This window comes from Salarias fasciatus, chromosome 10 (assembly GCF_902148845.1).
Source record: "Salarias fasciatus chromosome 10, fSalaFa1.1, whole genome shotgun sequence".
NCBI classification, from domain to species: domain Eukaryota; kingdom Metazoa; phylum Chordata; class Actinopteri; order Blenniiformes; family Blenniidae; genus Salarias; species Salarias fasciatus.
This window is the reverse complement of record NC_043754.1, coordinates 24108890-24121407: the sequence shown is the minus strand read 5'-3', so window position 1 is coordinate 24121407 and position 12518 is coordinate 24108890. Positions and strand designations below refer to the sequence as shown.

At 44.2% G+C, this 12518-nt stretch overlaps 1 protein-coding gene across 1 annotated transcript in view; it reads right to left on the bottom strand.

Moving 5' to 3' along the window:
- Positions 1-12041, bottom strand: part of rtn4rl1a (reticulon 4 receptor-like 1a) — a 93653-nt gene extending 81612 nt beyond the window's left edge. Inside the window, exon 1 of the mRNA XM_030101850.1 lies at positions 11930-12041. Within this exon, the coding sequence (XP_029957710.1) occupies positions 11930-11942 (13 nt within the window). The 5' untranslated portion in view covers positions 11943-12041. The remainder of the gene's footprint in view (positions 1-11929) is intronic.
- Between the last annotated feature and the right edge of the window lie 477 nt (positions 12042-12518).

Sequence of the window (12518 nt, the reverse complement as noted above, 5' to 3'; positions counted from 1 at the left end):
TGGACTGATGTGGTAAATCAGAAGGAATTGACTTGTTGTCCGGGGTTTGATGAACTCTTCTCCCTCTTTAACCCATCTCCTTCAATTCCCCACATGCTGAGTAACAGCCAATACAGACACTTAACACTTTACTGCACCGAGGCATCAGGAAAAAAAAAGAGAGAGAGAGAGAGAGAGAGAGAGAGAGAGAGAGAGAGAGAGAGAGAGAGAGAGAGAGAGAGAGAGAGAGAGACAGTTGCAAATCAGTGGGCTCCAGGAGTCAAGGGAATACAGAGAGGCTGCAAAGTAGATTGTGTGCATGCATATTAATACACGTTTTAGGATGCTTGAGCACTCTATATGAGGAGAGTTTTCAGGGGCCAGACAAAACAACATAAATAGTAAATGAAATTGACTTTTAGCTCTGAAGTAACAACGTGTGCCCTGCTTCAGCATGAATGGATGGGGCAGCAGGGAGACGACTTCCAGGGTTCAGTCCCCGATAATTAGAAAGGACAAAACATTTTGTTTTGGGAGGTTTAAGTGCAAAGCTCAATGGAGTGCATGTCGCAGGTTCTTTGGCCCAAAAACACAATATTCTGCATATAACAGACAACAAATATTCACACTGAATGTGACTGACTTGTTGAGCGAGTCGTCCTAAAGTCCTTTGAGGTTCTTTAGACCGGTTTTTCTTTTTTCTTTCTTTTTTTAAATGAGAAAATAAGCTCTCGTAGCACAGGGCCACACATTTCATTCGTAGTTTTGAGAAAACTCTATTTTTAACAAACTTGAGAATCTTATTGAGTCAAATCTCTGTCAAGGATTTATTTTCACGCCTCTACTATCGAACGTCTGCTTATTCAGCTTAGCAGAAATCATGATGCAGTATAACTCACTCATTGTGATTTTTGTCTTTCTTTTGAGAAAAAAAATTATAAAAATATGTTTTTAGACTCAAGGAACCATCAAACTCCTATAAGTTATTCTTGAGATCTTGGTGTTGTTTCAAGTTTTAAGACAAGTTTAGTTTAAAAGACCTGCTGTGTCTCTCTGAAACGCTGCTGCTGGTCTGTGTGTCGGAATACAAATTGTAAAATATTTCTCTATCAAGTAATATCATCCGCAAATTCAATCGTTTTATTTACATTTCATTGTAAAACCCGTGTTTGCTTCAATCCCTTTTACGTCTTTAACATAATCACTTCTGGTTTTATTGTCTTCAGAATGCAGCATTACCGCCTCTAAATGTCTCACTTTGAATGCGTATCACGCCGCTGTGAAGCACTTTGAATTACCTTGTTTATATCGTCCTCAATGCAGTTTTAATGCCTCCCTAATGTCTTATTGCTAATGTAAATCTATGCGTCTCTGAAGCGCTGTATGTTGCCTCATGTCTGACTGGCGCTTCAGATCACACTCACATTTCATGGAATTCTGGTCAAAGTCGAAGCGAGCTGTGGGTTTTTTGCTACGAAAGCCGTCTGCATTGGTACCCACATTGCATCAACACACAGTCCCATTGAAATGATATTGGGAACACAGCCTGAGGCTTGTGAATAAACAAGTAATGCTGCTGTTCTCTCTCGAGCGCCGTCTCAAAACACTACTAATTACACTGTCAGGTTGAAACTCTTAGGGATGTGACTGACAGTTTTAGGGGAAGTCTGTAAATTCTGCTAATTGGCAAGCGGCCGATTTCCACACACATTTCAGGAAGTGTTTGCCATGATGGATCGACCGCTTCAAAGCCGAAACTTTACGTCGCCCGCCCCAAGTAAACACCCGGGTGCAAGCGGAGTGGCGCTCAGCGATTCACGTGGGAGCGAGGATCTGCAGCAGCACGAGCTACACTGAGATCTGTCCTTTTTACTTGTGTTTTTGCACGGTGGCTTGTAATCAGGACGAGAAGAGCTTATCAAGAATAGAAGAGGAAACCGCAGCTGTTGGCTCCAAAACAACACGCATGCTAACATGCTGAAATGAATGTGAGTGCCGCATATCAACAGAGGAGGGGAGAGGCGGAGATAAGGAATGAGAAAAGAAAGAGGGAGGCAGAGTGAATAAGGCGAAGAGATGGACTGAGCCGTGCGATCCGCCGAGAGGGAAGAAGCAAGCCCGTACTGCTGAGAGCGGTGGACCCCAAACGCCTTATCGGAAACCAAAACAGCGATCAATTATTCAACAGGTACAGAGCGAACCGGCTACAGAGGAGAAGACATGGGAGGAGAGGAGAATCGAGGGGAGTGGGGCGGAAGAGATATATCCTGCATGGGAGTTTGACACAAAGGATTTATTTCTCCTTCTGAGAAGCATGCGCTGATAAAAGGTGACTTCAGTTTTCAAAGAGAAGTCCGACTATTGCCTTCCTTCTAATACAGGGTGTAATATGTTGGGGCGGGGGGGTAATTAGCTTTTTTTATGATTATTATTCAAGTTGTGACCAACTTAAATCCCTCCTCTTGGCAATTAGTGCCACTTCACCAGCAGGCCGCGCAAAACACATGAAGACGAAATAAAGTGCTGCAACTTCAGAAGCATTTGTGGTTAAAACGTCGTCCTGATTTTCGCCCTGGAGCTTATATAAGCACAGCAAGGAGGCCTCGCTGGTTGAGCTAATCATAGCTGCACCACCATAGATTATGTACAGTTTGTCAAATTGTCAAAAAAGGAAACCACAGGATGGTATTTCTTACTAATTCCAGTCTGCACCTGCTCGTGTGTGTGGGCTACACTAGACGTACGTCCATTAATATTTCTGTCCTTTCGCAGAGACGGACCAAACCCCCAGGAGTGGTGGGGGGGGGGCAGTGCTGAGAAAAGAAGCGAGTAATGAATGGAAGGGACAGTGCCTCTGATTATGCCTCCAGTTTACCAACATTAGTGCGACTTATCATTGACCGTCTCCTCCGTGTCTCTAAAAATAACAGAACTCTTCGTCTCGGCGCTCGGCCAGTCAGGGGTTGGGGATATCTGCTCTGAAAAATATGCAATCAAAGATATTGAAAAAGGTCCTTACCTAGCATAAAGTAAAGAAAACAAGCTTGGTGCATATTTAATAGGCCCTGAACTCTTGTTCGTTCACAGACGAGCTTCACTTGTACGTAACATCAGCTTCTCTGTATAATAAAAAACACACAGCGATACTGAAGAACTGCCGGTTATTGAAATCCGTCTTGGAAAATGGTCAAAAACACTCATTCATTGCATATTTTGTGACAATTGAACAATCATAAATAAATCAAGACATTCTCCTCATAAGAGGGTCGAAGCCTGAAGAATAAGCAGCTGTTCTTCACAATCAGCCACTTCTACGTTGTCATTTGCATAATAGTCAAGAGGAACTATGTATCGCCATCAAGCTGGTGTCGGTACCGGTTTGATTTGGGAACTTTAAGGACTACTTTGCTGTCAGTACAATTAGTTTAGTGTTTGAAGCATCTTTGCCCACTGATCACTTTATTAGGTACACTTACAAAGTTTTTTTTTTTTTTTTTTTTTGTTAAGTATTTCAGCCGGTTAAGGGAGCCTGTGACTATAAGGTCATGAGGGTTTAATTCCCTGAGCCTGCAGTGATATATAGGTGGGGAAAGTGAAAGCCGCCAGTTGTTGCCAGCCTTATCACCAACACTGTGGGCCTGCACACAAGACCCCAAAGCCGTCCACTGATCCCCGGCACTGCACTGCGGCAGCCGGCGGCTCCGCGGACGTGTGCGGTAGGATTGTTCAAACGGGGAGCAGAAAGCTAACTTCAAATGAAACTTCAAAAAACAAACCTCTCGCTGGTAGAAGCGGCTCAATCAGATCCAGTGAAGGTCCTGAAATTCACAAATAGTGACTCTAAGCAGGTTGTTTAAAGGACATGACCATATCCAGTCCATATTTTCACACGACTCTGTCAATTCCAAATGTTTCTATATTTTCTGTGGGTTACAGTGAGATACAGGTCATCCAGCCAAAAAAAAAAAAAAAAGAACGCGATCAGCTCCACCGGCTTCTGCTGTCATTCTCTCACTCTGTGCGTGTGCACTCCTTTATCCTGCAGGTGAAGTCCGTTTCACTCCATAATCACTCACTTAATGTCTGAGTCCATGTTATCTGGCTCCGCTCGGCACTTTATCTCCCGCTCGTCCCTTTCCTCTGCATGTCTTCACCGGCATCACGTCGGTCCACCGTTCAACTCGTCTCCTCAACCGCTGCAGCACTGACATTTACACTAACGACTCCCGAGGCTCAAACAGACACACACACACACACACACACACGCATGCACGCACGCGCGCACACACACTCCGTTACTATGTGAGCGCGCACATTTCTATGCCTTCATCCACAGACTTCCTCACATTTGCAGATACGTCCACGGATCTCACTCTTTGCCTTGATTATTCACTCTATCACAGACATACATGTGAGTACACACGCGCGTGCGCGCACACACACACACACACACACACACACACACACACACACACACACACACAAATGCACAAGTAGCTCCAGCTGTTACCGAGCGGACCTGCAATCACAGAGCTTCGCGGGACTCCTGATAGGGAATAACGTCTCATTTGATTGGACACGTTATTCTCATCGGGCCTTCCTGCGGCGCGTGCAGCCGGCGCCGAAGGTAAACCTCTGAGATTCACCAGCAAATTAGTGCGCCATATTTCCCAACAATCCAGCAAGCACTTTACTGCAGTGGCAATTAAACGAGTAGTATGAGTCTAATTAGAGCAAATGGAGAAATAAATTATTTCTGCTTTGTTTATTGGTTTTTTTGTTTTGTTTTGTTTTTTTGCCGGTCAGCTGACAGTTTGTACATTGCAAAAGTTGAGTAACTTTTTATTTTACTGGAGCAGGCTGGCTCCATAACCTCACATTGTAACCTACTAAAAAATTAATGGAGGAGGAAAACCAGTGTTTTTTTTGTTTTTTTTTTTTGTTCCCTTTATGTAAAAGTGCATAATAAAGCTTTACTTGGCTGGGAAGTTAGAATAAAGCACCAAAGGGGCCATTGTGAAATGTCATTTCATGCTCCGCACTACATAATTTGTAGCACTTGGTGTTTGTTTATTTAGCATCAAAACAATTTCTGCTCATTAAGTGTTTTTCCCATTGTGTTTGTGAGACTTCGCCAGTTTAGAAGCTCGAAGCTGTAAAACATCAGCGCCTGTAATTATTTTAACGTGGGTTACACACGGCGCATCGATTACGAATGCTTCGCACGCTCCGGAAGAAATACTTGTGCGACTTTAACCGTAAAGCATAATTGAGCTGGCAGACCACACCAGACTCCGGATACAGCGGAAGAAAGGCGCAGTCTGTGGCTGACCTTGAGCTCAGGCGGGGGGGGGGGGTTGCAAAGGTCATTGATATGCACAGCCATCACATGGATGCTCGCAGTGTGTGTGTGTGTGTGTGTGTGTGTGTGGTGGTGCATTTCATCCTGGTCTCCACTGTGACTCGCATTAGAGAAGTAATTGATTATCATATGAATTCCATCCCAGTCATCAGATCCCCAGATGATTCGGCCGTCTAATGGAAGACGTCCGCAGGATCCACACAGAGTGCCCTGTTCCTGCATCGTCTCCTAATCTGTAAAATCTGTCCGCCGCCTCAGGACGTCAGCGCTGCAACAGCAAATTTGGATCAATCTCGGCACTCCATTACGCCACCATTTGGTGCTTCACGACCCGAATAAACATTTTGTCACTAATCCATATGTTATTATCGTCCACCGAGACGATCACACTGAACACGCGCGCACACGCGCGCGCACGGCAAAGCAGAAGAGCAGCGGTGGCCTCTAATTGTTCGACTGTAGACTTGACAGCGGCCTGCGGGCAGGATGTATGTGTGCCATAGCGAGTGTCAGCGCGGGGAGGGAGAGACGGTAAAGACGTGACACGAGGCTTTCCTCAGCCTGGCGTCTGATGCACTGCATGATACTCCGTGTCTCACGGCATGAGACGAACCTTCGGACGAGATCAAATTCATGCTGAGAGGAGCACTTTAGGCCCCGCTTCCAGTAAAAATTCCAAATTTTGCAATTTCACCTTTGCCGCGTAAACGGACACCAAATGCACAACGGAAGTTGTGCGTTTTCACTTTGTGAATGTTGTCGTGTAAATGGAGCCGGAGTGGAGACAATATTTTCTGTCGTGAACATTAATCTGTATAGCTAGATGCATTTTGTTTAATTGATGCTTCCATATCACTCTGGAGGGGAACGCTGCTGCCTCTTGGAGAAAGGCTGGGTGTACCGGGTTCATGCAGTTGAATAGAAAATTACACTTATTACAGATTGAGAGATCAAACGTGCACAAAGAGAACATGAAAACGCTAAAGTGAAATGCCTCAAGCCTGGACTCAGCGGTGCTGTCACTGTGAGACAGGAGTGCTAATTGGTCTTATGTTATTTGCATTTGGAATACTCTGTTCAAGTATGATGTGATCGGCATATTTAAAGGGTAGCGGTGATGGCCACTGGGATTTGAACCGCTGATGGGCTCAAGCTCATAGCTGAAAGTGTAAAAATATAAAACAATCACATGGTTACCTGGATCATATTTCTCGTTAATTTAAACTCAAGTTGAGCAGAAACAGGAATGCTGGAGAGTTTCATAAAAAGTCAAGAGTCTTAGGAGTATGGTTCAGAGAAACCCGCGGGCCCTCGAGCAACGCTGAGGCTGTACCCTGAAAGAACGGCGACTCGCAATTTTACCATCATATATTGATATTGATCTTTGAATTTCAGTACAGAACTGAAGCTCATTACAGATTATCATGGCAGACGGTAAGACCAGAGAACATTTGAGGGCTTCAGATATTGCAAATTTTTTCGAGGATCACAGTACATACACACACACACACACACACACACACACACATATATATATATATAGTTACTGGCAGGACCAAGAATAAAAGTGAGAGGATGAAACCGTGTTAAGAAGTCATGATAAGAAGAAAAGAGGAGGAGACAGTGATGTGTCTTTAAAGGCCGACGTTATGAAATCATGCTGTCAGCCATATAGACTGAACTTATGTGACTCAAGCTCTATAAAAACCACAGACCCTACTGTATGTGCCGCCGCTGCAGTGTGGATCAGAGCCGGGTGAAGAACGGAAGCATCGAACTGCGTGCACCTCTCAGCTCCATCAATTCATGACACACACAGGAGAAACACAGGGAGATTCACGGTGACTTTCACCTCACCGGGACATTGTTTTTCTGCAAATAAACGTCCATAAATTAGACCGTTAATCAGTGACGGGAAGACGCCCATCAGGCCTTGTCTGAGAATTACATTTGTACATTCGGTGGTTGGCCCGGTCGCCTCACAGCCAGATAGCCGGGGTTATCTAACACCTCGCTCTGTGGAGTTTGCTTTAGCTCTCTTTTTTTATGATGCTTTTTATGACCTGTCCACTCTGGTGTGTGCCCGGCATCTTAATCAATGTCTGCTTGGACACACACTTTATCAACCGGTGCAGAATCTGAATGGATGAATGGAAAGCTTCTCTAGGCCATTAATACTTATCTGTGGTTGTAGTGTATGTGAAGATAGAAATAGAACTAGATCTTCTAGTCTATAAGTCAGATTTAGTTTTTATACTTGTTGCTGGTCATGCTAAAAGATAAACTAATACATGGGAATGCTAGATGGTAGAAATCTGCTACAATGCTCCCAAAAAAAAATCATATTTGACTGAGAGTGTGATTAAAATGTTGCCAAAAAGAAAAAAAGTTCAACAGAATAATTTAAACAAAAAGTAATGGAAGTAGCAGAACAAGTTTGGAGTGTCTGAGAAAGCTCAGGGAGAGACCGCCACTCATAAACTTATCTTCCAAAACTTCCTTTTCATATGTTCTTGTGAAAGTAAATTTAGGAATATGAAAGTGTCATGTGTCAACTTGTAGTCTGCAAAATGTGAAAACTTCCCCACTTATATGTAAAATGTCAAGAAATTGAAAAAAAAGGGGGGTATATTCAAACAATCCTCGCTTCATCGAAAGCCGCTGCTTATAAATCCAACCACCAGCGTAGAGTTCTTTTTCTTCGGTCCATTTGGCAAACGTTTCAATCCTGACTGTGAGCTAACTGTGATTCTGGTGCCATCTGTCCTTCAGAGAGATCCAAAGATATTTCTGATCAATAGAGCTGATTCACCCCTCCAAACTAAAAATGCCTCTGACACATTTCTTATTCCTGCGCGTCAGCAGCGGCAATAATGTTCACCAAATCAAATCATGTCCTCACCTCCATCTGAACGCACCAAAGTAAATTAAATTCTGAAAAGATTAAAACAAGAAAACAAACAGGAAATGCGTCTGTTATATTTCCCAAATAAATATCAAAAGTATTGTTGCCTTTATTGGGACTATTCTAAATCTACGATTACTTGATTGTTTAATTCTGAGAAAGACAAAAATATCTAATTAAAGCCGATTTGGTGCAGATATGTGAAGAATTTGAAGGAATGTATCAAACGTGTCTGCAGCCGCTCTGCAGCAGCAAATGTTGAAATCTCGATGCTTTGTAAACCTTCAAACCAAGCAGCAAGCGATCAATACGGCCATCAGCTTCAACACGAAGGTGGCCACCTCAGGTCAGAGAGAAAAAATGGAGTGTGCTCGTGTTTGTCCTTCAGATTTGAAAATGCCATCACTTTAGCTTTTTGGACCTCACTGTGAGACATGATGAGAAAGGCAGGTTAACATCATGAAGTCATGACCAAAAGCACATTATGTGAGCTAACAAACTCATTTTAAACAGATCATTTAGTTTCTAAGGATAGTCCAGGCTTCTTCCTTCAGTCTGAAAATGTGAATTTGAGGTTAACATGTTGCTCCAAATGGCCAGTATGAAATGTCCTGATCCCTCCAGGGTGCCCGCCTCATTATATTCCCACCCGAACACTGAGCTGGACAAGTGGTAGATGGATCGATGGTCGGTATGAATGCGAAGTTGTATCCACAGCTGTTGGTTCTGATGTGAGGAATGTGCTCTGCACTTTGACTTGGGCTTCATTTTCTGAAAAAATGATTTGATGGATCAAAAACCTAAACCTCTGCTCATGTTAAAACGTGTAGTAATCACAAGTCAATAGGTGAAAAAGCATTAAAATAGGCTATTATACCAGTGATTTACAGCAAGAGACACTCATTTTGATTTGAATTTGAGGATCTGAATTGACGCCGCTGTGCTGAGCTGCAGATAAAAGGACAGATATGTGATAAGTTGGGAGAAGGAGAAGCAAAGTCAAGTAAGGGAAACAAATCCAGCTTCAAACAAGCTGGGAAACAAAGCTTCGGCCGCTTCCCAAAACCAGCCAGCTCGTAGCCAATCAGCCTGCCAGGCCTCTCTTCCCTCAAACTGAATCTGGCAGCAGGAGCTGGCCAAGCAGAGAAACAGAGAGAGGGAGGGAGAGGGGGAGAGTTTTCATTACACAAAAACACTTATCCTGCTCTCCTCATTCGCTCTGTCTTGTTTTATCCTGCTGCAGAGAGATACTGTGGGTAAAGGTGACAGACACAGATAACTGTATCTCATGCAGACTGCACAATTACTCTGTATGTTTTTTTCTTTTTTTTTTTATCATTGTGACAAGCGCATATTTGTAGGAGGAGATATAAAGCAAGGCATCAGCCGTCACCGCCGCGTTTTGGCCGCGTGTGCGGGTGGGTGCTATCCATCTGAAATTACAGGAAGATTAAAATTAAAGCTTGTCTCCCTCAAGCCAGCGAGCTTTCCCCGCGTCTACTTTTGCTATGTCACATATACAAGCACGCACACACACACACACAATGACAGCACTAATCAGCCCTCTGTCAGGCCCATTAGGTCCGAGCCTTAATGAGGAGATCGCCCAGCTTGTGCCCCGGCTCGGGCCAACCCGGCGAGCTAATAGATTATGATGTGCACGGACGTATGCGTGTGCCGCTTCCTTTCTCTGCGTCGGGCTGCATTGAAATGACAAATGACAGACTTCCAGTGTCTCTATTAAAGAATGCCTTTCTATTATGTTCTCGGGGTTCATTCAGCCGTGCACCGCGCTCGTCACAAAACAGTTCCCTGACAAGCCGCCTTTCCCTCCACATTCACCATGTTTTTTTTTGAAAAGGGGCGATTGGCAGATGAGTCACCACCACTCCACACTAAAAATACTTCCTTTTGAACTGTCTGCTGTGTATGAGTGTGTGTGCGTGTGTGTGTGTGTGTGTAGTGAAATATTATTGTAAAGTATGACTGTTAGAAAAGGTCTTTTCCTTGACATGGAAGCTAAATGAGTGAAGTGGTTGTTTTAATAAATGTGCAATGTTGACGTTGATTAGACAGATAAAAGACTGACTGTTGGGGGATTGGAGCTGGTTGCCAGGTCTGCGGTTTTCCCCCTGGAATTTGGGCTACTTTTTAAGTGTTGCCAGGTTGGTTTTTTTGGTCTGTGGGTTGGGCTTGGGCAGACCCGTTTTGGACGCAAATTGCATAAATAATATGCGTGAATGAAAAAGCAGAACTGGCTTGTTTACGTGAATGTCACTGTTATCCTGAAGCCCATTCAAAAACCCTTGGCTTTAATGAAGCATTGTTTGATTGTCTATGAATATGGAAATAAAACATTAGAGAATAGTCAATCTGAACAGGTAAACCTAATTATAGCCCAAATAACATGTGGCAAACAATTACAGAAAAATGTTTTTAACCTTTTCTCAGCAAAGTGACCATATTCGGTAAAACCTGCATTTTTTCCCGTCTGGTGGCAGTAAAATACAAAATACAATACAAAATACAAGCTTTTAATACATGTCCAATGCATGTATTAAGTCATTTTAGGTTCCTTTGAAACTAAACTGTAGGATGGTGACACTCAGAATTTCAGTAAAGAGTGCATGCATGTGACTAAATAATCTATCACATTTTTCTTTAGCTAGAAATGATGAAATATGTGAAAATGTATCTGTTTTGCACTTTCCAATTGATCGGTTTATGTATCTAAAGATGTTGATTTAAAGTTTTGCAGTCTTTAATCATAAATAAAATTGACTTCACACACTGAATTATTATGATGCCACTTGGTCAGCAGCACTGTTGGACACATGTATGTGTTTTTTTCATCATATATTCTCAATTCTGATATATTTGGCTGCTTTTTTTTTTATTTGTGGCTGTTTTGTGCCTCCGACCTGGCAACCCTGAATGGGAGCTTTCCTGTCATCACATTGCACAGACAAGGTCATTGTGGTAAAAAACTTAATACTCCCTCTCACCACAACACAGGAGGAGCGTGTCAGTGTCGGGGTAAACAGCGGGCGGTGGCTGCGAGCTGCTGTGGTGTTTTATTCCCTCTGGACCCCCGGAGGGGGCCCCCAGTGGGAGGGCCACCATCTCCCTCAATGCAGAGTAGGCACAAGTCAACACGCACCGCTCTCACCTGGTTTGACTGAGCTTTTTTCCTTTGTCACACCAATTTATCCACGCACGCACCAAAAGCGCCATTACGCACAGACGCGTAATTGTGCGCAAATGTGTGAAACACCAGCCACAGACGCTGAAATCGTGAACTTTTATCACTCTTTTTACGATGCCATCTTCTCACACTCTTCTCTTATTTCATCCTCCTGAATACACGCGCGCACGTAAGGACGCGCAGCTCCCGCCGTCCTCGTGCATCCAAGTCACTACAAACTGCAGTGCGGCAGCGCTTCGCTATTTTAGGAATGATTTTTACATGAAGTGGATAAATATTTAATTTGCTCTCCAGCCCTGACCGCCAGAGCGAATAATGGACGACTGGGAAGTGGTTAAGGGCGGGGGGGGGGGACTGGGAGACTCATCTGCAACTCAATTTGGCCACATTAAAAAACACACACACAGTGGAAGAATTTTTCGGAAGTCTCACACAGAGAAACACATCTGAAACAGCAGCGGATTCCTCCAGTCCTTACCTCGCCTGAACATGTTGGCAGCGGCTGTTTGGACCGTCTAGTCGTCTCGGATCTGGAGTATCATCCTTGTGCGCGTCCAGTGCTGTTCACTTGATTGTTTTGATTCCCTCTGACCACTCGGGCTGTTTCTTTTTTCTTCTTTAATCAAGTGAGGAAAAATCAAGAGGACGAGGATGCAAAAATAGAAGATCCAAACCAAGTTCTTCCCCCTCAACGAGGCAGATGCGAGGGGAAAAAAAGCCCACCTTGTCCCGTCCCGACACACTCAGGTGTGTTTGAGGCGATCTCAACTCACCGCCATCTGCTGTTGACGCGCCAGAAACACACGCACTTCATCCGACGTCCGGAACGAACCGAGGAACGGCCGAGAGGAGAAAACAAGCGTCCGAAAACGAGGGGAAAGTTCCTGTATGTGTTCCTGTCAGCGCCGCTGCCGGCGGCTGGAGCTGCGGATCAGGTGGAGTGGAGGAAAAACGCTCCGCGTGCGCATCGTCGGTGTGAGTCAGTGCCGTCTACTGTGTCTGTTACCGAGAGCCGCGAGACTCCTGCCAGCCGAGCCAGCCCCCCTCCCACAGCCAGAGATGCGACT